Here is a 24,667-nt window from a genome sequence, read left to right as displayed (position 1 = left end):
AAAATAAAATAAAATAAAATAATAAAATAAAACTGAAAAAAAAATAGAATTACCAGAGGAGCCAGCATTTCTACTCCTGTGTACGTACCCCCGAAGAACTGAAAGCAGGGTCTTGAAGAAGTATTTGTAACGCTTCATAGCAGTGTTATTCGCCACATCTGGAAGATGAAATCACACCAGTGTCCATCAGTAGAGGACTGGGTGAAGAAAATGTGGTATATTTTCTCACAGTCCGTGAGTTCGAGGCCCGCTTCAGGCTCTGTGCTGACAGCCTGGAGCCTGCTTCAGATTCTGGGTCTCCCTCTCTTTCTGCCCCTCCCCCGCTCATGCTCTGTCTCTCTGCATCTCTCAAAAATGAATAAAGGTTAAAGAAATTAATCTAAAAACAAAAAGGATACGTGAAATATTCCATTTCAAAAGTAACAACGCGAAGACCCATCAATAATAGCGAACATTCACAGTGCTTCCTATTTTCCAGCACTGTCCTAAATTCATTAGATATTTGTACTAATTACCTATTGCTGCATAACAAATCATTCCCCAACACCTGGTGGCTTCAAACAAACATTTATCAGCTAACATCGTCTCTGCTGGTCAGGAATCTGGCAATGGCTTGGCTGGGTGGTTATGACTCCAGGTGTCTCATGAAGTTCCAGTCAGCATGCTGGCCAGAGCTATAGTCATCTGAAGGTCTAACCGGGGTCGGAAGATCTGCTTCCAACATGGATCACGCACGTGGTGTTGGCTGCTGGCAAGAGGCTTTAGTTCTTCTCCACATGGGTCTCTCCAATGGCTGCTTCTCTGCCATCACGACATGGTGGTGGCCGACCTCCCCATCGGAGCCATCCGAGAGAAAGAGCAAGGAGGAAGACTCAACGCCTTTTATGACCTAGTCTCGGAAGTCACACAGCAACACTTCTGCCATATTCTATTGGCTATGAGGCAGTTTTGAGTGAAGCTCAGACTCAAGGGGAGAGGAACTGGTTTCCACGTAATTGAAAGAAGGTATATCGGGGCACCTGGTGGCTCAGTCGATTAAGTGCCCAACTCTTGATTTTGGCCTAGGTCATGATCCCAGGGTCTTGGGATCAAGCCCTGTGTGGGACTCCATGCTGGGCATGGAGCCTGCTTAGGATTCTCTCTCCCTCTCTCTCTGACCCTCCCCACCCCCATGCTTGCTCATTCTCTCTCTCTCAAAAAATTAGTTATTAAAAAATAAATTTAAAAAATAAAATAAAATTAAAAAAGAAAGAAGGCACATCCCAGAATCTGTGGCTACGGGTGCCTGACTGGCTCATCCTGAGGAGCATGTGAGTCTTGATCTCAGGGTCGTGAGTTCAAGCCCCACAGTCAGGCATAGAGCTTACTAAAAATAAAAAAAATAAAAATAAATAAATAAATAAATAAATAAATAGAATTAATTGTGGGCATATTTTATTTTTTAAGTTTTTAAACTTATTTATTTTGAGAGTGAGTGAGCACGTACAAGTAAGAGAGAGAATACCAAGCAGGCTCCACACTTAGCACAGAGCTGGGCTTGGGGCTGGATCCCCCAACTGTGAGATCATGACCTGAGCCGAAATCAAGACTCGGTCACTTAACTGACTGAGCCACCCGAGGGCTCCAGTGTGAGCATATTTTAAAACAACCTCATATATTAACTCATCAAGTCCTGACAACAGTCCAACAAGATGGGGCCTATCATTCATCCTCACATTACAGAAAAGAAAAGCAAGATACAGAGAGGCTAGAAGTCACACAGAAGGTGAAGAGCTGAGACTTACATCTAGGTAGTTGACCTGGGAACCATTTTCTTAATCACTAATATCAACCAGTAGGGAGAAAACCAGTAAAAAAAAAAAAAAAAAAAAAAAATTAAGAAGGAGCAGTGACAGGATTCGACTGGTTGGATGTGGGAAGTTTTGTTTTGGTTGTTTTGTTTTTTTTTTTTTTTTTAGTTTTTAATGCTTCTTTATTTTTAAGACAGACAGAGCATGAGCAAGGAAGGGGCAGAGAGAGAGGGAGACACAGAATCCGAAGCAGGCTCCAGGCTCTGAGCTGTCAGCACAGAGCCCAACGCGACGCAGGGCTCGAACCCACAGTCGGGGAGATCCTGACCTGAGCTGAATTCAGGTGCGCTGTTAGTGATGGAGTCTTGGATGATACCCAGGCACAACCTCCATATGCCCTTGAATACTGAAAGACGTGTATCCAAGAAAGGAAGGACAGCAGAGAGATTAATAACATCAAGTTTAGGGACAGAGTAAGAACTACAATCAATGTGATTTAAGGCAAATGATTTTGCCCCAATTTTTTCATCTTAAACAAAGCTGATATTAACTGCCCTGTGGGATGTCTCAGGATTAAACAAAATCATGCAATCAAAACGATCAGTTTACAGGGTCTGGCATAGAAAGTACACTCAGTAAATGGTAGCTTTCAAATATACCTATTAGTGAAATGTAATCCTATTGAATTATTTTCTGTATATTAATACTATTCTATTCGAATGTTGCCCCCTCCCTATAACTTTGACTTCGGGATGCTCATTTGTGTAGCCTCATTTTGGGAAAAGTCGAAAAATGAATTTTGGACTCCTGGTCTGGCCTAGTGGAATAGGGACTAGGGTTCAAGTGGAGTTGGAGGGTGAAGGCACCCTGCTCACGAAATCAGAGTATGTCGGTGCGTCGGACTCGGTCCTTCTACTTATACCCATTACACAGATGAGATAATAGACCTGGAGACCTGCAGGGGCACATGACCAGTTGCTGGCAGAGTCCAGCCTTCAAGAACCAGATTTTCTGCAGAAAAAAGAGGCCTCAGTTCCTCATTTCTCATCCCCTTTCCCCCACGCTCCCCCTTCTTACTCAGAATCAGCACTAACAGTATTTCTGAGAAGGAAGTTGGATTTATCAGTCCGTGAGGAGCCACAGGAAACCCCCCAAAAAGGAAGGAAAACCCCTCTCCCCAACTTGAGTTTCTCGGAAGGAGGAAGAATGTTTTTCATAAGGGGGATGCAGGCAGTGACCTTGAGGGAGATTCCCCTTTGGTCCTGGCTCAAGTCTGATTTGTGGTCCTGGCTGGGAGAGAGCGTTCGAGGAGGCAGGCAGCGTGGATGGAATCGCTTATTTTGTGAGGAAGGTACCTGGCAGAAACAGTTGGCGCGCAAATTTCCTCAGCCACACTCAAGATGGCAGCTGCCCGACCACGCCCCAAATGGCGGAACCTTGAGTGTGCGGAGAGACGCTTTTCCCAAAATGGAGAGGGGGAGAGAAAACGTCCATCACATATTAGCCCCGCCCCGAAGACTGCTAGGGCCAATTAGCGACCCGCAGGGCGGGTGCAAGACTAGGGGAGGAGGCTGCTGTTGCCCCAGCAACAACCAGGGAGCCCGATGGCGGGCGCAGCTTCGGAGGGATCAGCGCCTCAGGTCTCTCGCCGCCGGGAAGGTCCTGGGAGAGGCGCGAGCCAAGCCTAGGAAGTCAGCATCCGCGGAGAGAGGGACAGGTCAGGCCCATGAACTGCAATCCCCGCTGTCTCGTGGCCCGACCTAACCGTTAGGTGCTCTGAGGTAGGAATAACGCATGCCCGGGCTTAGAGGCGGGGCTAAGGCGGCCCTGCACTTAAAAGGCCTGCGCCTCTTGGCGCTTGCGGGATCCGACGTGAGGAGGCGGGGCTTTTGTGCCTGTGGGCGGGGGCATGGGCCTTTGGGGCGGGGCTTTCCGCTGCGCTGAGTTTAAGGAAGAGGTTATTTTAGAAGCGGGTAGAGAGATGCCAGCTTCTCCCTCAGCTCTCACCTCACCCCCCGTCATTTTTCCCGGGCTCTCCTGGAGGGGCGGTCAGGCCCATGGTTAAGGCGGCAGCCTCAGTAGTTTGACGAAACTAGCTTGGAATCCTACTGCCCCTTATTTGGTAGGCCTCAGCTTCCCCGTCTGTCGAGTGGACATAATAGAACACTTACTTCACAGGGCTGTGATTACATTTTTCCCTCAGGGCCATGGCTGAGGTGCACGTGATCGGGCAGATCATGGGGGCCACCGGGTTCTCGGAAAGTAGCCTCTTCTGCAAGTGGGGCATCCACACAGGTATTCTGGGGCCTGGTTCATTTCCCCACCCAGACCTCCAAGCCCAGAGTTTCTACTCCCCTTCCTTGACTCCCTCGCCTAGTCCCCGATCCTCCTCTTCCATAGGCTCTCAGGACTCCTAGCCATGACCGTCCTCTGACAATGTGAATCTCACACTCCTTCCTTGTTCTTCCCATCTCATATCTGTGGGAGCTCTGGCTCCCCTTCTCTGAACACAAAGCCCCTGAGGATATGGGACTATAGGCTAGATTCCCCCCCACCCCACCCACACAGACACACTCCCAATCCTCAAAACCCTAGACAGCCTATCCCCACTGGACTTCATTCACTGTCTTGGGGGGTGTGGGGGGCCTGGGTCCCTCTCCCATCTCCATTCGTTGCTTAACAGTCTCCATGTATTAAATTCTTACTGTAAAATGGGTTTCCATCCCAGATGGACAGAGAAGAGGCCACCCTACTGTATTCATAATTCTCTGTGAGAATGTAGGAACCCCTTTCTATCAGTCATTCAGGTTCATCCACACAGGTGCAGGAGAGACTTTGGAAGCCCCAGTTTTCCCCATCAGAGACAGCATAGCATCAAGGGTAGGGCCATAGGCTGCCGGATCTGGGCTCAAATGCTAAGTCCCTCACCTATTGAGTGGTGGCCTTTGGACTTGACCTCTCTAGGCCTCAGTCTCCTTGTCTAAAAAGGAAGCTAATAGCAGCTAAGAGGCAGCAGAGTGTTAAGAGTGGACTGCCTGAGTTCAAAACCACATTATTAATTACGTGACCTTGGGCACTTGTCTTTGCCTTGATTTCCCTGTCTGTACAATGGGAATAATAGCAATACTTAACTTCATGGGGTTGTTGTAAGGACTAAATGAATATCAACCAGCACTGAGAAGAGGGCCTGACCCAGTAAGCATTTGCCTCACTTGTGTAGAAACTGGTTGGGGTTCTGTTAGTAAAGCCTTGGGTGTGTTGCCCAGCACAGATAAATGCTCGTGAAATAGCGTGGCTATTGCCACCTTCATCTCTGGAGGCCCTGGGTCCTTTGCGATTTCCCTAGTGGGTAGAGTGGTGGCTGAGATCCCCCAGGGAAATTGGGGTCCTCCAGCTGAGCAGATGAGAGGCAGACCCTGGAGTCAGACTTGGTTTCCAGTCTGGACCCCACCACTCACCTGCTCTGTGACCCTGGCCAGGTGCTGACCACCCCCCCCTCCCATCCCCCACTTGGAGCCTCATTTTCCTCATTTGTAAAGTGGTAGAGGGGGAATATTTGTCCTTCATAGGGGTGTTGGGAAATCTCGTAAGTGAAGAACCTGACTGAAGGCCTGGTACTTTCCTCATCTGGCCCAGAAGGAAGAGATCACCAACATGATTTTTATTATTTCAGAGGGCTCTTGGTGGTGGTGGTGGTGGGGGGAGTTAATCCAGCAGAGAGCTCAGGGGCAGCCAGATAAAGGGCTTGGGCCCTGCAGTCAGAGCACAGTTTGAGTCCAGCGCCACTGTGGGACATTGGTAAACTGCGTTCCTGCTGTGCCCAGCATGGACGACAGTGCTTGGCCCACAGCAGGTGTTCAATAAGTGTTCGGGGGACTAAATGGCCAAGTGACTTTCCTTCTCCTTTCTTTACCTATAAAATGGGGATTGTATCAGCACCCACCTCCTAGGAGCCCTTACTTGTCTAACAAACATGTATTGAGCACCTTCTGTGTACAAAGATCCTGAGTTTGAAGTCCTGGGGACCCAGCAGTATACAAGAGACAGACATGCTCTCCTAGGGCTCCCAGTAGAGGAGACAGGAAATAAAAGAGCAGGTAAGGAAATGAGCAGAGTGGTTACTGACAGTGGTAGGTACCAGAAGAAATGAGAGGAGATGATGAGACAGGGACTCGTGTTTGGATAGGAGGGTGAGGGAGCACCCCTCTGGGAAAGTGGCACTGGAGCCTATCCCTGAAGGTTGAGGAAAAGCCACGTAAGGGCACATCCAGGAGCAGAGCTTTCTGGGCAGAGTCAACAGCCAGTGCAAAGGCCCCGGGGGGTGGGGGGAAGAGAACAGAAATGGGGGCAGTGAGGCTAGAGGGTGGTGACAGGAGAGTGGTCGGAGAGGAGTTCAGGAAGGGAGCATAGGCCAGGCCACGGAGGGCCTTGTGGGCTACAGAGGAGAGTCTAAACTAGGGGGTGGGGAGGGGATTTAGAGCCCTAGAGGGCAGAGTAAGTGAATTGATTTTAGCACAGCATCTGGCACTCAGGAAGCAGTGCATTTTTGCTATTCTTTTCACCCTCGGGAGGATTGCTATTATTATGCACCTTTTACCCTGTGCTGGTGCTCTTGCAGGGACATCCTTGGCCCCATCTTTGTCCCTGGACTAGGCCTCTAAACATGGGGTGAAGAGTTAGAAAATGATATCCAACACTTACCCAGCACTCACTCTGCCCCCCTGACACTGTGCTGAGGGCTTTCTGTGTATTAGCTCGTTTAATCTTTTCAGAAAACTATGAGGGATGTGTCAGGAGGACACCCATCTTACAGAAGGGGAGACCGAGGCAGAGGAAGGTAACTCGCCCAAGGTTGCACAGGCAGGGAGAAGTAGTACCAGGATTTGAACCCAGACATTTGGCTCTAGAGTCCACACTTTGTAACCCCTGACCCCCCAAAGCCAGGGAGAAACCGGTTCCTCCAGCCACAATGGCCTCCCCTTCCTGATGTCTGCTTCCTACCCCTCCCTGCAGGGGCAGCGTGGAAGCTCCTGTCGGGCGTACGGGAGGGCCAAACACAGGTGGACACCCCCCAAGTAGGGGACATGGCCTACTGGTCCCACCCCATCGACCTGCACTTTGCCACCAAAGGCCTCCAAGGTGGGTTCCCGGCCTGGACCCCAGGCTGCCCTCTGGGGCCCTTTCCTGGCCAGGCCTGGTCCCAGAGAGGCCCTCTGCAGGCTGGCTCTAGGGTGTGCAAGACTAGGCCGGCCAGGGCTGCAGGGGGTGAGGGGAAGGTGGGGACCAGGGGGAGAGGGGAGGTGGCTTTCGAAGAGACAAACAGGAGGCTTCAATCAGGAGGAAGCTTGGAGGGGGTGATGAGGGAGAGAGGGCTGGTAGCTGTTTCTGCAGTCCTGGCTCCCCAGCTGCTCACAGGGGAAGCGAGTATGCGGGGGAGGAAGGGTATCAGAAAGCCTTTTCTCGTGGAAAATTTAGATCACTGGAGAGGAGTGGATTCTAGGAAACAGCCTAAGTCAACATGACATGTGTTTCAACAATACAAATAATATTTACTGAGCGTCTGCCCTGCGCCCAGCCTGTGTTGGGCGATGCCAGGGAAATGTTGGTGATTGAGACAGCCCCCCAGCCCTGTCCTCATCGGATTCACCATCTCTTGCGGGGGGAGACCGAGCTGTCCCAGATAGTGGCATCCCAGAGTGGGCAGGACTGGAATGGGGGATCCTAGAGGGTAGGGAAGCCCAGAGGAGAAGCCTGACTGCGAGGGAATTCAGGGAGAGCTTCCTGGAGGAGGGGGTGTTTGAGCTTTGCTGTGAAGGGCTAGTAGGATCTTGTACGGCAGAGGGATGGAAGAAGGTTCTAGGCAGAGAGCTGCGTATGAAAGGCCCAAAGGGGAAAGTGAGCCAGGGGCCTTTGGAGGATCGAGGGTAAACAGGAGAAGGGCCAGAGGTGAGGTGGCAGGGGACAGGGGACAGGCCATGGAGCTGAGGCCATCTCCAGAAGGTGCTCGGGAGCCATAGCCCGTGACAGACATGTCAGATTTCAATTTTAAAAGATTCTTCTGGCTGCCTGTGGCTGATGGGCCGGAGTATGAGGCAGGCGACTGTCCTTCAGTTCTGCAGACCCCACATCCTCCAGTACGGTCACCGTCTTTGCCTCCTCTTTCCTCAACCCTCACTCTGCCCACCCAGAAATCCCTTTGGCTCTACCTTTGGAATGTATCCTAAATCCCCCCCACTTCTCTCTCTGGTCTCTTGGTCTGTCCCTCCTCACCTTTCACCTGGATATTACAGTAGCCTCTTCCCTGTGCTCCATAGTCTGTTCCCCTATGAACACCCAAGTTGGGTCATATTCTTCTGTCTCTACACAGAACCCCCCCCCCCATGGTCCCCATCTTACTCGGTAAAAGCCAAAGATTTATCCTGGATCATAATCAATTTGAGACAATCTGGTCTGTCACCTCCTGTCCCTCTCTCCCTCTCTCAGTCCAGCCTCACTGGCGCCACCAGCCAGCTCCCACCTCAGGGCCTTTGCACACACTGTTCCCTCTCCTGGGGGCGTACTTCCCCAGATGTCCATCCACATGGCTGGCTCCGTTCCCTCAAGCATTCGCTCAACCGTCACCTCGGAAAAGCGTCTCTTGATCACCCACTTTCTAAAACTCCATCCCCACCCCCACCATACCCAGCTTTATTTTTCTCCAGAGCAGTTATCACCATCTGACATACCCTGTAATTTGCTTATTTACTACATTCGTTGTCTAGGATGTCAGGAATTTTTGTCTGCTCTGTTCACCACTGTGTCCCCAGCTTCTAGAATAGGGCCTAGCGCAGGCGGCGCTGGGGGGGGGGGGGGCGCGCAGAAAGGAGGGTGAAATGGGTCCAGGTCTCCAAGGGCTTTTGCCTACCGGGCTGAGGAGCTGAACTGTGTTCTAAGGACATTGAGAAACCTATGGATGTGGGGGAAAGATGCTTCCAGCTGCCAGGTCGGAAGGTGCATTGGAGGCGCAGGAAGGAACGCCCTGGGCCCATAGAGCACAGAGTGGGCTGTGGGAAGGGAAGGAAGTGTCCCGGATAAGGCCCAAGGCGCTCACCTGGGGACTGGACTGCCCTGAAATGGGGGCACAGAAGAGGAGGCCACAGGAAGGGATGTCCGCAGAGGCCAGATCCAGAGGGCCTGGGGTGTTGAGGTTGGAATTGATAGTGAGGGCACTGGGGAGCCAGGGAGGGGTTTTCAGCAGGGGAGGGAAGTAGATTCGGAAAGATTCCTTTGGCTGCCTTGTGAATGGGAGAGAAGGCTGGGGCAGAAACCCAGCGGGGAGGGGGCTGGACCAGTGGGGATCAAGGAGATGGGGATCCAGGAGGGGGAGACGGAGCTCCACCATCGCTCCTTTCCTCCCTCCCGTCCTGCAGGCTGGCCCCGACTCCATCTCCAGGTGTGGTCGCAGGACAGCTTCGGCCGCTGCCAGCTCGCAGGCTACGGCTTTTGCCACGTGCCCAGCAGTCCGGGCACCCACCAGCTGGACTGCCCCACATGGCGGCCCCTGGGCAGCTGGCAGGAGCAGCTGGCACGGGCCTTTGTGGGTGGCGGCCCTCAGCTGCTGCACGGGGACGCCATCTACAGTGGGGCCGACCGCTATCGCCTGCACACGGCCGCCGGTGGCACTGTGCACCTTGAGCTGGGCCTGCTGCTGCGCCACTTCGACCGCTATGGTGTGGAATGCTGACCCTGCCCCTGCCGCCACTCGCAGGCCCTTATCCACACCCGGCTACCTATGGAGGGGCAGGATGGCCGGGTGGTCAGAAGCGTGGGTGGGTCGGGAGACGGTCAGATCTGACCCCAGCCAAGGCAGGCCGTGGCTTCTGTCCTGGCCAGCACCTCAAGCCCAGTGGCTGCCCCTCTCAGGTCCAGTTTCCCCATCTGTAAAATGGGGGCAGTTAAGTGTGTGAGGTCGCAGGGTGTTGGGTGAGAAGAGACTGCGCACCGAAGTGCTCAATAAAGGAGCAGTTCTTACAGGTGTGGGTGCCTTCCTGACTTCATCTGTCAGAGGTCTTGTGCCCTCCTGTCCTCCCACTGACACCCTCCTTCAGGTCCCCACCTTCTGACAGACCCACTGCCCCCATCTTGTGCCTCAACCTCTGCCTCCTCCCCACTCTGGGGGCCCCTCTTGTGACCCCCTCTCTTTGGGGCTCCTTGCTCCCCTGTGCGCCTCTCCCCACTGGGTCCCCGTCTCCTGGCTGACCCTCTTCCCCTCTGCTCCAGCCTCCCACCCTCTCTCCAATGGGGTCCCCGCTCTCTGATCCCCTGTGCCATGTGTCCCCAGCCTCCGATTGAGCCCTCCCCGCCAGATCTTCATTCTCTCCACGACCCCGCACAGCCCTCAAAGCCACACGCAACCCGTCTGCCCGCTTAGGTTGCGCTCAGCCGCCAGGAGGCAGCACCCTGTTCGCGGGGCGGAGCCGGGGTGTCCGCCCCCTCCCCCCGGGGCCTGAGGGACCCCCCTCAGAGCCCGCCCACGCGAGATGAGGACGGTGGCCCGGCCCCCCCATGTCCTCCCCCTGGGGGCCGCCCCCGCCCCGCGCGCTTCCTGGGTGGGGCCGGGGCGGCTTCAAAACCCCCCGCCGCCCCAGCCGGTCCCCGCCACTGCCGCCGCCGCCGCCCTTCGCGCCCCGGGCGTCCCACCCCCTCCTCCCGCCGCGGATCCGCCAGACAGCGAGGCCCCCGGCCGGGGGCAGGGGGGACGCCCCCTCCGGGGCACCCCCCGGCTCGGAGCCGCCCGCGGGGCCGGCCTCGGCCGGGAGCGGAGGAAGGAGCCGCCGAGGAGCAGCCTGAGGCCCCAGAGTCTGAGACGAGCCGCCGCCGCCGCCCCCGCCGCCGCCGCCGCCGCCACTGCGGGGAGGAGGGGGAGGAGGAGCGGGAGGAGGGACGAGCTGGTTGGGAGAAGAGGAAAAAAAGTTTTGAGACTTTTCCGCTGCCGCTGGGAGCCGGAGACGCGGGGACCGATTGGCGCGGCACTGCCCCGCCAGGAGGCAGGACTTGGGGACCCCAGACCGCCCCACCACCGCCTCGGACGCTTGCTCCCTCCCTGCCCCCTCCACGGCGTCCCCCAGGCGCCCCCATTCCGGAACAGCCCTCAGGAGCCGCCAACCCGGACTCCCGCGAAGACTTGACCCCAGACCTCGGGCGCACCCCCCTGCACGCCGCTCCCCCACCTCCAGCCTCTCTCCTGAGCCCCCGCGCATCCAAGGACCCTTCCCCACCGGGATCCGGGAGACGGGATCTCTCCCACACCTCCTTAACTTTCCTACTCAAGACCACCCACCTCTGGTACCAGATCTCGCCCCTCTCGGTTTTTTCCTTGGGATACCGAGAAACCACCCATCAGAGCTTCCCCTCCACCTCCACTCGGTTCTCCCTGAGGGCTTCAACTCCCCTCACCTCACCCCGACCCTCCTATCTTTCTTCGGGAGACCCCGAGCCCCTCTAGGGGCGGGGCCTCCCTTTTCCCACCGCAGCGGGGCTCGCGCTCTCGGCGGTGCCGGGGGCGACGCCTCCCCCATGCCGCCCTCCGGGCTGCGGCTGCTGCCGCTGCTGCTGCCGCTGCTGTGGCTACTAGTGCTGACGCCTGGCCGGCCGGCCGCCGGACTGTCCACCTGCAAGACCATCGACATGGAACTGGTGAAGCGGAAGCGCATCGAGGCCATCCGCGGCCAGATCCTGTCCAAGCTGCGGCTCGCCAGCCCCCCGAGCCAGGGGGAGGTGCCGCCCGGCCCGCTGCCCGAGGCTGTGCTGGCCCTTTACAACAGTACCCGCGACCGGGTGGCGGGGGAGAGCGCCGAGCCGGAGCCCGAGCCTGAGGCGGACTACTACGCCAAGGAGGTCACCCGCGTGCTAATGGTGGAAAACACCAACAGTGAGCTCAGAGGGGCCGGGGACCCTGGAGGGGAGCCCCCAGGGGGCGCCGGAGTGCAGGGGTCACGGGGGAGGAAATTACTGGCAGAGGAAACTGCCTAGAGGAAGAGGACCCCCGGGGTTGCCGGGAACGCGGGAGGGGGGTCTCAAAGAGGAGAGGACTGAGCTTCCTACCCCTCAGGTATCTGGCCTTGAAGGGCAGGAGATAGGGAGCGAAGTGGGCTTCTAGAGGGCGACGGGAACCTGCGGGATCGTGGAGGTGGGGGGCAGTCCCCTAGAGGGAGAGAAGCAACTGGGGGGTGAAGGGGTAGAAAGACTTCTTTCTTCACAGTGCACTAGAGTGTGGGGGGTCGTGGGGTGAGGGCTGCATAGAGAGAGGGTGCCCGCTTTGGGAGAAGCAAAGACCCCAGCATCTGAGAGAGGGGAGGCAGTGGGGAAAGCTGACCCAGAGCTCAGGAGCACGAGGCGAGAAAATTCAAGAAGGACAGAAAAACTAGGTGAAGCGAACTCCGGAGGTATCGGGAAAGTGGACAGTGGATCCACTTGCAGCGAGCGCGAAAAACACACGGGATAAATGCGGGGAAGAGGGGACCCGAGGTCTTGGGGTGGGGGGAGGTACGAGCAGGAGAGCAGCGGAGACCCCCCAGGGGGGCGTCGGGGATGCGCGCGAGGTGCTCCGAGTATTTGGCATATGGACGTGAGAGGAGGAAGCCCGGCGCGGGAAGCGAGCCCCCAAGAAACCTAGAATAGTGGATGGTGGGAAGGGGTTTAGAGAGAGGGGAGACAGGCATGAGAACGGGGGACGGGGAGGGAGTGGAGGGGAGACATAAACAGTGCCGTTCTGGGAGCAGCGAGCCCCCCACGCCGCGGGAGGGGAGGAAGCGGGCTGAGTGAGGAGTCGAGCCCTAGAGGGAGACGTGGGTGGGTGAGACTCTGCAAGATCGGGGTGAGAAAACCGAGCTGGTCGGGGTGAGGGAGCCCCACGTGGGTGCCACGCGCGGAGGGAGGAGCCTGCCCTCCCGGAAAGGGTGGGGGGGGGGAGGACCCCGCAGAGCTGGACTAGGAGAGTCTGGACCCCAGAGTCCCAGTTCCTCTCCGGGAGGCTGGGGAAACCCCAGCGTCCGGCCGCCTAGCCCGCCCTCCCTTCCTTTTCCTTGCCCGGGGGGCGGGGATCGCGCGCGGAGCCTGGGGCGAGACGGGGCAGGTCGGGTCCCCGCCCTCGCGGCTGCGGCGCCTCCCGCCCTCTTCACCCCATTCTGGGGCGGGGCTGCTGCTGGGCCCGGCCCCTCGGCGCCCACGCGGGGACCCAGGGGTTCCGCGTGGCCCGGAGGTTTGGGGCAGCCCCCCTGTTTTCATTTTCTGTCTTGGGCGGTGCACCTGTGGTCCTTGGGCCACGCATGCGTGCCCGGCCAGATGACGCCCCTCCCCACCCACATTTCAGGCTCACCTTTTCTGTGGTCGTTTCACCTTCGTTGTAGAGATTTCTCTACCGCTGGTACCTTCAGTCCTCTTCTCCCCTCCCAGTCTGGCTCCATCTTGCCCCCAAACCCTATATCTCTCTTCCCGTGTGTGTCTCCCATATCCCATGCATGGGTCTGAACAGTCTCTTCCCTCTTTCTCCCTCTTTTTCCATCTCGCCCTGTTCCTCGAGTCTCCCTGTCTCTGTGGTCTCTCCATCCCTCCCTCTGACCGGTCCTGCCCTTCCTTTCTTCCTCTGTATCTGTCTCCACCCGTCCTCCCACCCTCCACCCCTGCACTACACTTCCTTTGGGGTTTGCTGAGTAACCCCTGGGTCAAGATAGGGCTTCTTTGTGGGGGCCCCCGGGCTGGCCTGGCTAGCGTGGGGAGGAGTAGGGGCAGGGGGCCCATGGAAGAAGTTGCCTCTCCTTTCTCATCAGATCCTGTCTCCTCCATTTCTGCACCCCTACGGCAGAGGCCTTAAAGGATGTATCCCAGTTGATCTACAAGGTCATGGCCTGCCTGCTCATCCCAAACTTTTCCTAGACTAGAAGGCACTCTTCCCATTTTTCTTCCTCCCCCCACCAAAGCCATTCCTACCTAGAATGAACTTTGCCTTGTCTAACCAGCTGAGGGAGAGAAGGCAGGAAGCAATTAGTAATAGTAAGAGTAATTTGTAGTAATAATAATGTCACAGTAGCAGGGAGACTGCATGGCCTTGGGGTTAAGAGTAGTCTTTGGGACCAGACCGCCTGAGTTTGAATCCCAGCTCTGTAGCTCCTTACCTATGTCACCGTGGGGCAAATGACCTGTTTCCCCATCTATAAAATGGGTACAATAATTGTCTTTTCCTCATGAGGTTGTTGTGAGGTTTAAATGTCTTAGCCCTTGTAAAGTGTGGTGCATAGCCCCTGGCAAATGGTGAGCACTCTTTAACATACACGTTAGCACAGCCCGGGTGTTCAGACTGCTGCCTGCTTTACCGCACCAGCTCACTCGTCGCACACTATATAATCTTGCAGCCGGTCTTCCTTTTACAGTTGAGAATCTGACACAGAGAGTGGAATTCGCTTGCCCAAAGTCACACAGTGCTTCAGTTAGGAGACCCTGGTGGGCAGTTAGGGAGTTTGGTGGGGTTGTCATTTCCCAAAGAATAGCCCCGAAAGCGAGGCTGTGGGAAAGGAATGTGACTTGCCCAAAGTCACAGAGCTGGAAGGCTGCTCCCTCCATCCTACTCCTGCCATTCAATTTGCATTTGAGGCTTCAAGTGCTGGGGGCACCTGAGCGAGCACAGCAGCCCCTCTTAGGGCTGTGTACTGAGTGGACGCTTTACAGATGACAGGAGACAAGTGTGGCTCAGACCCCATTTTACAGAGGGCGAAACAAATCCAGAGAGGGAGAGCCATTCTCCCAAGGTCACACCGCTAAAAAAATGTCAGAATCGGGTTCCAACCCAGGGTCGTCCGCGCCGGGAGCCCACGCTCTTAGACTTGGGGTGTGCTAGCTCCCTCCGCCCTTGCCAAACCCCCTGACCTCGCTCCTCTCTGCTCCTCCCGCCTAGAAATCTATGAGAAAGTCCAGCGTACCCCGCACAGCATATATATGCTCTTTAACACGTCGGAGCTCCGAGAAGCAGTGCCCGAGCCCGTCTTGCTCTCCCGGGCAGAGTTGCGCCTGCTGAGGCTCAAGTTAAAAGCGGAGCAGCACGTGGAACTGTACCAGGTGGGGGCCCGGGCCCCAGAGGTGGGCTGCACTGGGGCTGAGGTGGGCAGCTGGACGGCTGGTGGCTGCAAGGTCCACACAGACAGACTCGGCAGGATGGGGGCGTGCGGGCCATGGAATCATGGGGCCCTTTAGAACTTTCAGGCTCCTAGCACCCTAGGATACTAAACACTCAAGAGGCCAGAATCTTGAAAGGTTGCAGGCTCTCCAGCCGTTCTGTCCAGTACAGTTGTCCAGGACCACTAGCCACACGTGGCCATTTAAGTTGACTAAAAGAAAAAAAATTCAACCCCTCAGTCTCACTGGCCATATTTTGAGTGCTCCGTAGTGGTTAGTGGCTGCTATTTTGGATGCCGCAGATAAAGGACACTTCCAGCATCCTAGAAAGTTCCTTTGGATAGTTCTGTTCTAGAAGAGTTAGAGTCTCCAGGAAGACTGGGGCCTCTGGGAGGGCTGGAGTCTAGAAGATTATGCGACCTGGAATCCACGTCATGTGGGACATTGGGTTTAATGGTAGGTGGTAGACTGTTACAACAAAGGAAGTGTGTCTGTGGTCAATTCCTTGGGAGTCTAGAGAATTCAGCTTCACGCTGCCAGTGTCTGGAGTATTCTGCCCAGCCCCAGAGGATCGTGGCACACGGGCATCAGACCTCTGCAGCATCTGGGTTTGGGGCGTGCCAGACTCCTGGGTGTCTAGAACATCAGTCTCTCAGAATTTCTCAGGTTCATTGAATGGGTCATTCTTGGGGTATGGAATGACTTCTAACATAAGCCCCTAGAAAGTTACAGGCTCTCAGAATTCAGGGTGTCAGATTTGCAGAACTGTATGCTCAGGGGACCCCAGGATGTCCCAGGAGGATCTCAGCATGGTGGACTGTCTGAGCTGAAAGGGGCCTGGCATTTCACCAGTGAGGGAACTCAGGCCGTGGAGGGGCCCCACAGGGACTCAGAGCAGAGGCTGAGCCGTCCAGGTGCCTTGATCCCCGGCCTGGGGCTCTCTCTCCTCTCCTCCCAAGGCCGCTCCAGCAGTGGGGTGGGGGTTGTTCCTGCAGGGCCCCACAGCGTGGATGTCTGGGAGGGGACTGTCTGAGGGACTCTCTGGCAGCCTGTTTGGTGGAGCAGGAGTGGGGGTGCAGTCAGTGTATTTGGGGGTGGGGAGCTGCATCTAACCCACTGTCTCCCCCCAATTCATCTCCCCCCAGAAATACAGCAATAATTCCTGGCGCTACCTCAGCAACCGGCTGCTGGCGCCCAGTGACACGCCGGAATGGCTGTCCTTTGATGTCACTGGAGTGGTGCGGCAGTGGCTGAGCCATGGAGGTAAGGACCACTTGTTTGCCCCGCCCCTATTTTGTAATGGGATAGAGCTCTTTGTCCTGCCTAGCAGCTGGGACCCCATGTCCCAAGAGCTGGGACCCCATGTCCCAGCCAAGACGTGGCCTTCCTCCTAGACCTCAGACCTGAGTGATAATGCCTAATCCATTTCCTGAGCACCTGCTGGGTGGTGGGTGATGCTGGGGACACAGCAGTGACCCAAACAGCCCCACCCTTGCCCTCACGGAGCCCATAGTCCATTCTTGGGGTGGGGGAAGTGGGGAAAGACCTGAAAACTGGATGTAATGACCCAGATTGGGTAGGGCTGGAATAGGGACCCCAGAGGAGATGGCTGACCCAGCTTGGGGTCAGGGAGGGCTTCCTGGAAGAGGGGACATCAGAGCTGATATTTGAGGGTTGAGTGGAACCCGTCAGGGAAAGAAGGAGAGGCAAGAGTGTTCAAGGCGCACCCTGAGTCCAGGGAGAGCCTGACACAGCCGATCTGTCTGTAAGAGGACTGTGTTTGACCTGAGTCCTCCACACCCACATCCCCCTTCCTGATCTCCCTTTTGTTCATGCCTCCCCTCAACAAATGCCAATGGGTCCCTGCTCTGAGCCCCGCCATGTGTGCGGTGATGCTGGGGACACAGTGGTAACTAAGACAACTTCTAGATGCTGCCTTCATGGGGCAACTCTGGACATCTACAAAGTCTTGCCAAAGCCCTAGGTGGCAGTGATGACCCGAAGGAGCAGTGGCGAGGTGGGGAGGCCCCGAGTGCTGCTGGGACCCAGCCTAGACGGTCTGGGAGGGCTTCCTGGGGGAAGGTGATAGTATAGAGACTTAAGGGATAAGTGGTGGATCGGCCAGGTGTTGAAAGGCAGGGGCCCGGGGCCGCTGGACAAAGGCCTGTCTCGGTCACTGCAGAGTCTAGAGCACCCAGCACAGGGCCCAGCACCTAGTAGGAGCTTAGAAAATCATTCACTTATTTGTTCAAGAAGCCTTTCTCCCACAGCTGCTCTGTGGGTGTGCACCCCATCCCTACCTTTTCCCACTTGAGGCACATCATCTGCCCTCTGTGGGTCTTGGCTTCCGTGCCTATTAAATTGGGACCTCTGGCGAGGATCAGAAGAGATAATGCCCACAGAGCATTTAGGACAGGGCCTGGCACCCGGGGTGTGCACTCAGTAGATGTTTATTTTTAAGACTGTGGGCTAGGCCCAGCGGGGAACAAGAAAACAGGAATCCCTGCCCCCATGTATCCTGCTTTCCACTGAGAACAATGAGGGAAACAAATAGCCAAATGCGAATGTCAGGAGGGTGAGTGCTATGGAGAAAATAAAGTGATGTCACTGTGGGGGTGGGGCATGTGTCCGGGAGGGCCTCCCGGAGGAGGTGACATTTGAGCTGAGACCTGAAGGAGGAGAAGGAGGAAGCAAGGCCAAGAGCAGGAGGATGCAGGGAGAGGGCAGGCAGGGGAAGAGACAGGGGGAGCCCCAACACCCCCTCCACCCTGGGTTTGCTCCACCCACGGCGGGGGTGTGAACAGCACCTGGCATCTCACACTGGCTTCCCACTCCCCACTCCCACAGGGGAAGTAGAGGGCTTTCGCCTCAGTGCCCACTGTTCCTGTGACAGCAAAGATAACACACTGCAAGTGGACATCAACGGTGAGGCCCATCTCCCTGGCCCGGCCCCATGCCCGCGTGTGTGCGCATGTGTGTGCACTCGTGTCCTCTTCCCCCTGCCCCTGCCCCCATTCATCCATCTGAGAGTGTGTGTCTATGTCTCCCCCACACCCTACAACTCCAAACCAAAGCAGGGTTCAGTTCCAGCCGCCGAGGTGACCTGGCCACCATTCATGGCATGAACCGGCCTTTTCTGCTCCTCATGGCCACCCCGCTGGAGAGGGCCCAGCACCTGCACAGCTCGCGGCACCGCCGAGCCCTGGACACCAACTACTGCTTCAGGTGAACCTTTCAGCCCTTGACCGTGGCATTCTCGTCTGGTGGTGTGATGGCTGGGCGCAACCAGGGAAGGCTCAAGTTGGGCACCTGGCTGGTGCTACGCATGGCTGGCACCTCCTTCAGCCTGGAGGGCTCAGAGGATGGGCTCTGAGTTCTAGGATGCTGGGATGTGGAGTCCTAGGATGTTGAGATCATCTTGCTTTCTTGCTGGCGTGTTGGTGTGTAGACTGAGGGACCCGAGCAAGTTCAATGTTGGCAGGCTGGCGTTCTAGAACGTTGGGATCCTAGGACATAGAATTCAGTGTTAATGACTGGAATCCGAGAATGTTGGACTCAAGGAGTGTTGGGATCTTAGAATTAGGGAATTGAGGATTGGAAGATTGCCCATGTTGGATTCCCATACCATTGACAGATTGGAGTCTCCACTGTTGGCAGACTGGAGACCTTGAATATTGGGCTCAGAATGGTGGAAGCCTGTGTTAAAATACTAGCATTCACGTGACACCTGGGTGACTCAGTCGCTTAAGTGGCCTACTCTTGATCTCAACTCAGGTCTTGATCTCAGGGTCATGAGTTCAAGTTCCGCATTGGACTCCATGCTGGGCATGAAGCCTACTTAAACACAAAAAACAAAACAAAACAAAACAAAACAAACTGGGGTACCTGGGTGGCTCAGTCAGTTGAATGTCTGACTCTTGATTTCAGCTCAGGTCATGATCCCGGGGTTGTGGGATCAAGTCCCACACTGGGCTCCATCCTTAGCATGGAGCATGCTTGGGATCCTCTCTCTCTCTCTCCCTCTGCCCTTTTCCCCCCACTCTCCCCCTCTCTCTCTTCCTCAAATAAAGTGTATATATATGTGTGTGTGTGTATATATATATATATATTAGCTATAATATATATATATATAATATATTAAAAAAACAACAACAGCTGGCATCTACAAATGTTGGGGTTGGAGAAAGCCAGATTATTGGTGTCCTAGAGTGTTGGGGCTCAGTGTTGGGATGTTAGACTCTTGGAAAGCTGGGATCTTCAGAGGTGGCAGCTTGGACCTCTTGAGTGATGGGCTCAGGATTGTGGAATGCTGTAATTCGATATTGAGATATCACGAATGACAAGATACCGGAGAGTTGGAATACAGGAATCCTAGCAAGTTGGAAATGCCATTGTTAGAATGTTGAGATGCTGGAGTATCGCAATCTAAGAAAGTCGAAAAGTTGGATTCCTTAGCATGTTGAAATACAGAGTTAGATGTTGCAGAATTAGAACGATAATCTGACCTTTGTCCCTCCCCAGCTTACTGTTTGGATGAGGTACCTCTGGGCTTTGTTACATGCTGTTCGCCTTCTGGAAAGTCAGCTCTATTTCCAAGCTTAGCACCAGCCCCAGCCCCAGCCTTAGCCCAGCAACCCCACAAATGAATGAACGTTATTAATAACAATATAGAGGGAGGCAGCCAGCCATGGGAGCCTCCGCAGGGAGGGACACAGTGTCACCTCAGAAGTTGTGCCAAAAAGTGAACCTGCAGCTGAACAAAATGGTAGATCCAACTACCAATTTTCTAGAAACACAGGGACAGAGGAACATGTTAAAGAACACCATGGGCTTGCAGTCAGCAACAATTAGATGGTGGGAAATCTGACCCACTTTCTTCAACAAATACAATGCAAAGTAGGGAGGTAGAGAGATGATTATGTAGATTTCTAAAAGAATCTTAAAATATATATCAAGTAATTGCAATGTGTAGACCTTATTTGGGTCTTTATTCACGCAGACTAGTAAAAACAAAAAGACATTTGTGAGACAGTTGGGGAAATGTGAACCCTGATTGGATATTTTATGATATCCAGGAATAATTGAGAATTTTTCTTATATGGTCTTGTGGTTATGTTTTACAATAGTACTGATTTTCTTGGAGATACATGTGGAAATATTTGTGGATGAAATGACATGGTGGATGGCATGTGCTTTGAAATCGCCCATTGCGGGAGAGGAAGTGGGTAGGGGCAGAGATGCAGTGAACTTGGCCGTGACATGGGATTGTGGAAGTTAGCCTCCCTGAACTCTTACCCAACATCCAATGTGAGGCCTTCAGCCTGTTCTGTTCTGGGGCCCCAAGTGGGTTTCTTTTACCCATCAGGCCCTGACTGGATGGCAGAGAGGCTCTGCAAGAGCTTTGCAAGAGGGACACCTGGGTGGCTCAGTCAGTAGAGTGTGGGACTCTTGATCTCAGGGTTGTGAGTTCAAGTTCCATGTTAGGTGGAGAGCTAATTAAAAAAAAAAAAAGAAGAAGAAGAAAGCTTTGCAAGAGGCCTTGCACTGAATAAATGGGTTAGAAAGTGCCTCAAAGTCACCTGGAGGCTTGTTAAATATGGCCTGCTGTCTTCCAGCCCCAGCCCCACCCCCAGTTTCTGACTCAGTAGGTTTTTGGTGAGCCTGGAGAATTTACATTCCCCACAAGTTCTCAGATGGTGCTTCTGCTGCTCTGGGGACCCCACAGGGAGGATGTCCCAGGTGGGTAATCAGGGTCACAGACTATTCAAATCTTAGGACCTCAAAACCCCCAGCCAGAGTTGAACCGGAAGTGAAAGATTATTCCGGACAGGGGGTTCTTTCCCTTCTGTGAATTTAGGACCCCCTTGAGAAGCTGAAAGCCAGGACATTTCCCCAGAAATATGCCTGTAAATGCGCACATATGTGCCTGTGGTTTCAGGAGCTCAGGACTCTCCCTGGTCCTGGACTTCCTGATGCCTCCTTGACCCTGAACAACACCTTATTTGATCCAATATCCCTCATGTCTTTGGACAGATGGGGAAACTGAGGCCCAACCAGACTGGGGAGGAACCAGGCTGAGCTCACAGGGATCTCAGATTCCTGGCTCCCTTCTCTGTGGCTTTTGGAGAGCCCTTGTCTTGCCCCGGGAAATGCTGTATCATCGCCTCTTCCTGCTGTGCTTGAGCTGACATGGCTGCGCTGGACAGATGAGGCCCCAGCCTCCCAGGGGACACAGAGCTGGCCGTGAACCTGTCCCCAAGCTCCACACTTACATGCTGTGTATGGGCAGGCAGTGCTTTCCTCTCTGGGGTTCAGTTCCTTCATCCTTCAAATGGGAATAATAATAATAAAGCCTGCCTCATAGGGTTTTGAGATCAGTTAATTCTCTGTTGATTACTTCTTGAATAGATAAATGCATGCACATGGGCCAAACCTAGAAGGAATAGTCAGAGACCCTCCAGCTCTGATCCCCACCCCTCTCTGAAGAAGAGACAGTCACTTTTATTATATTTGTGTCTCCTTCCAGACACAGTGTCTGTTTGAAACACATATACACATCCGTATTTTTTTATTTTGCCCCAATTGCAGAGTTCGTTTTTTTTGGGGGGGGGGATGTGGAGAGGGGGAGAGGGCACTGCATATTCCTTCCTCCCTCCCTCCCTTCTTCCCTCCCTCCCTCTCTCTCTCTCTTCCTCCCTCCCTTACTCCCTTCTTTCCTTCTTCTCTTTCTTATTATAAAAGTAACACATACCCACTGTCAAGAATTTAGAAAATACAGAAAGATATCACCCATCACACTACCACGTATAAAAAAAAAATCAACATTTGAATATATTTCCTTTTAGTCCTTTTATGCAAAACAGAATTTGGATCATACTGTACTTGTAGCTTTGAAGAATATCTCTTTCACATGATATGAACCTGGAATATAAAGTGTTCATGCTTCCCACGAATCAAGCTTTTTAGCTAAGGTCCCTGCCCAGCTCAGCCATGGCCCCAGAGGCCAGCACATAAAATGCCCTGGTTCTTTCCAGACAAGCAGGAGCCTGGGCCTGGACTGGGGAGGGACTGGCTTTTGCTTCTGAGCATGGGACAGGGATTATGAGTCTAGAGCAGTAAAATATTATACATCACTATTCTCCAATATGCTTTTTAAAAACCTAACATAGAGGGGCATCTGGGTGGCTCAGTCAGTTAAGTGTCTGACTCTTGATTTTAGCTCAGGTCATGACCTCGCAGTTCAAGCCCTGCTTTGGGCTCTGTGCTGACGGTATGGAGTCTGCTTGGGTCTCTCTCTCTGTCTCTCTCTGTCTCTCTCTGTCTCTCTCTCTCTCTCTCTCTCTCTCTCCCTTCTCTCTCTGTCTCTCTTCCATTTGTGCTCTCTCTCACAGTAAATAATATATAATATATGTGAGGCTCGAACTCGCAACCTAGAGATCAAGAGTCACATGTCCTACTAAGCCAACCAGGCGCTCCAGGTAGCAATAAGTTTTAGAAGGAAAATAAATCAGGGGCACCTGGGCAGCTCAGTCGGTTAAGCATCTGACTCTTGATTTCAGCTCAGGTCATGATCTCCTGGTTTGTAGGATTGAGACCTTGTCAGGCTCTACGCTGACAGCACAGAGCCTGCTTGGGATTCTTTCTCTCCCTCTCTCTTTGCCCCTTCCTCCCCCCAATAAATAAATAAACGTTAAAAAAAAAGAAGGAAAATAAATCAGAAGAAGAGGGAAGAAAAAAATAGATATTGGGTACTATTTTTCCTATTCTGGTTAAAATTTTCTTCTATTATGGAAAATTCGAAGTGTAGACAAAAGCAACCAAGATATGATGTAATGAAGTCCCATGGATTCTCATCCAGCTTCAACAGGCATTAAGATTTGCCCCACATCAAATACAGACACTGTCATATTTTCTTGCAGAACTGAAATGCCACTATCACACTGAATGGAATTCGCGATCATTTGGATGGGTACTTTGGGTAGGATGGTCCAGAAAGGATGCTCTGAGGAGAGGATATTGATTTTTTTAACTGATATTTATTGAGTACCTGCTGCACGTCAGGCAGTGTTCTAGGAGTTAAGGCTCCCTGCGTAAAGCACATCTGAGCATACATTTCAATGAACTGAAGGAAAGAAAAGAACTAGAGTGGATATCTGTGGGAATAGCAAGCCAGGAGGAGGGATGAGTGAGTGCAAAGGTCCTGGGGCAGGGCTGTATTTGAAGAACAGGGAGGATGCTGTGTTCTAGTGTCTGGAGTCAGGGAGAGTGGGGAGGGAGTTGAGATCAGCTGACCAGGCGGCGCCTTGTGGTTCCTGTTGAGGGCTTGGGCATTTGCCCCAAGAGACACAGAGCCATGTTTGAGCCATGTTCGGAGCAGAGATTCGACATGACAGTCTCTAGCATGTGGCCCCAGAAGGCAGGAATTCCTGTCTGTTTCGTTTGTACTGAGCCCCCAGTAGATCCCAGCCAAGCAGTTGGTCCTGGTTCAACAAGTATTTGTTGTACACATAGAACTTAGGGCTTGGGGACGGTCATTTGACTTTCTTACAGGCTTGTCAGGAGCCTTGTGTGAAATGATGTTTACAATCCCGTTAGCAAGGGGCTTGACCAAAGAGAGCGCTTTATCAGTGTTAGTGATTATCATTGCTGTTACCGTTATTGCTATTATCACTGAGATGGACGCTGTGCTGGGGGCAACCAGGGTGCACCCCCCCCCACCCGGGGGGTGCGGCTGCCCTTGCAGCAACAGCAGCAGCAGCCGCGCCCCCCTGACCCGGCCCCCTCCACCCCACCCCCCACCCGGCAGCTCCACGGAGAAGAACTGCTGCGTGCGGCAGCTCTATATTGACTTCCGCAAGGATCTGGGCTGGAAGTGGATCCACGAGCCCAAGGGCTACCACGCCAACTTCTGCCTAGGGCCCTGTCCCTACATCTGGAGCCTGGACACGCAGTACAGCAAGGTGCGTCTGGCCACGGGCCGGCCGGGGTTGGGCTGGGGGAGCAGGGGCCGAGGGAGTGGAGGGAGACAAACAGGTAAAATCGGAGAGGACTTAGCCAGATGAGAAGTAGAGAGAGCCCGGGGATCAGAGAGGATGGTACAGAGATGGGAGGAGACAGGCTCTGAGCCGGTAGAGAGACCTGACGCAGAGGGAGACGCAGAGGGATCTGCGGTCTATGGCGAGACCCATGGAGACTGAGTGACCAACCGGGTGCGGGGAGGCCGGGAGACGGAAGGAGAGGGAACGCGAGAGACAGGATGAACAGTGAACGGCCTGGAGTCCACACACTGCCACGGAGACAGAGACTGTGAAGACAAGGCAAGAGTGGAAAAGGGAGAGAGGTAGAGACTGGGAACGGACTGAGACGAGACAGAGGGAGAGGGGAAGAGGCGGGAGGGGTGGGAGCGCCCTGCCCACGACCCCCGACCCTGACCCCGCCCGCAGGTCCTGGCCCTGTACAACCAGCACAACCCGGGCGCGTCGGCGGCTCCCTGCTGCGTGCCGCAGGCGCTGGAGCCCCTGCCCATCGTGTACTACGTGGGCCGCAAGCCCAAGGTGGAGCAGCTGTCCAACATGATCGTGCGCTCCTGCAAGTGCAGCTGAGGCCCCGCCCCGCCCCGCAGGCCCCGCCCACCCGGCAGGCCCGGCCCCGCCCCCGCCCGCTGCGCCGGGCTGTATTTAAGGACACCGCGCCCCAGAGCCCTCTGGGGTCGATTAAAGGTGGAGAGACAA

General features: G+C 54.4%; 3 protein-coding genes and 1 long non-coding RNA gene across 10 annotated transcripts in view; 2 read left to right on the top strand and 2 right to left on the bottom strand.

The window, feature by feature from the left end:
• TMEM91 (transmembrane protein 91) overlaps window positions 1-13,393 on the bottom strand; it is a 20,346-nt gene extending 6,953 nt beyond the window's left edge. The window contains exons 1-2 of one of the 5 annotated variants that reach the window (XM_086689875.1): window positions 13,147-13,393; window positions 54-158 (exon numbers count right to left, since the gene is read on the bottom strand). In XM_086689875.1, the coding sequence (XP_086546001.1) occupies window positions 54-138 (85 nt within the window). In that variant the 5' untranslated portion in view covers window positions 139-158; window positions 13,147-13,393. Of the gene's footprint in view, window positions 1-53; window positions 159-3,145; window positions 3,359-13,146 lie in introns of those variants that run through there. The other 4 variants (XM_086689879.1, XM_086689874.1, XM_086689878.1 and 1 more) reach the window with 4 other exon arrangements.
• On the top strand, window positions 3,371-9,806 carry B9D2 (B9 domain containing 2). Of its 2 annotated transcripts, none has more exons than XM_086689880.1 (4): window positions 3,371-3,507; window positions 3,994-4,085; window positions 6,804-6,929; window positions 9,200-9,806. In XM_086689880.1, the coding sequence occupies exons 2-4, from the start codon at window positions 3,998-4,000 to the stop codon at window positions 9,511-9,513; spliced, it is 528 nt and encodes a 175-aa protein (XP_086546006.1). In that variant the 5' UTR covers window positions 3,371-3,507; window positions 3,994-3,997; the 3' UTR covers window positions 9,514-9,806. The 2 variants fall into 2 exon arrangements, with proteins under 2 accessions (XP_086546006.1, XP_025770007.1); XM_025914222.2 differs by having other exon boundaries at window positions 3,390-3,571.
• Window positions 11,346-24,667, top strand: TGFB1 (transforming growth factor beta 1). Of its 2 annotated transcripts, none has more exons than XM_086689866.1 (7): window positions 11,346-11,700; window positions 14,719-14,879; window positions 16,082-16,199; window positions 17,784-17,861; window positions 18,014-18,161; window positions 23,743-23,896; window positions 24,380-24,667. In XM_086689866.1, the coding sequence occupies exons 1-7, from the start codon at window positions 11,346-11,348 to the stop codon at window positions 24,536-24,538; spliced, it is 1,173 nt and encodes a 390-aa protein (XP_086545992.1). In that variant the 3' UTR covers window positions 24,539-24,667. The 2 variants fall into 2 exon arrangements, with proteins under 2 accessions (XP_086545992.1, XP_086545991.1); XM_086689865.1 differs by having other exon boundaries at window positions 18,011-18,161.
• On the bottom strand, window positions 17,370-19,020 carry LOC147573620 (uncharacterized). The gene is made up of 2 exons (XR_015244895.1): window positions 18,562-19,020; window positions 17,370-18,442 (listed from the first exon to the last, which is right to left on the bottom strand). It is a non-coding gene; the product is annotated as an uncharacterized LOC147573620 (long non-coding RNA).

Source organism: Puma concolor, chromosome E2 (assembly GCF_028749965.1).
Source record: "Puma concolor isolate L17-30 chromosome E2, mPumCon1.1.hap2, whole genome shotgun sequence".
Lineage (NCBI taxonomy): Eukaryota > Metazoa > Chordata > Mammalia > Carnivora > Felidae > Puma > Puma concolor.
The sequence above is the reverse complement of the archived record's forward strand: the minus strand, read 5'-3'. Positions and strand labels throughout refer to the sequence as shown.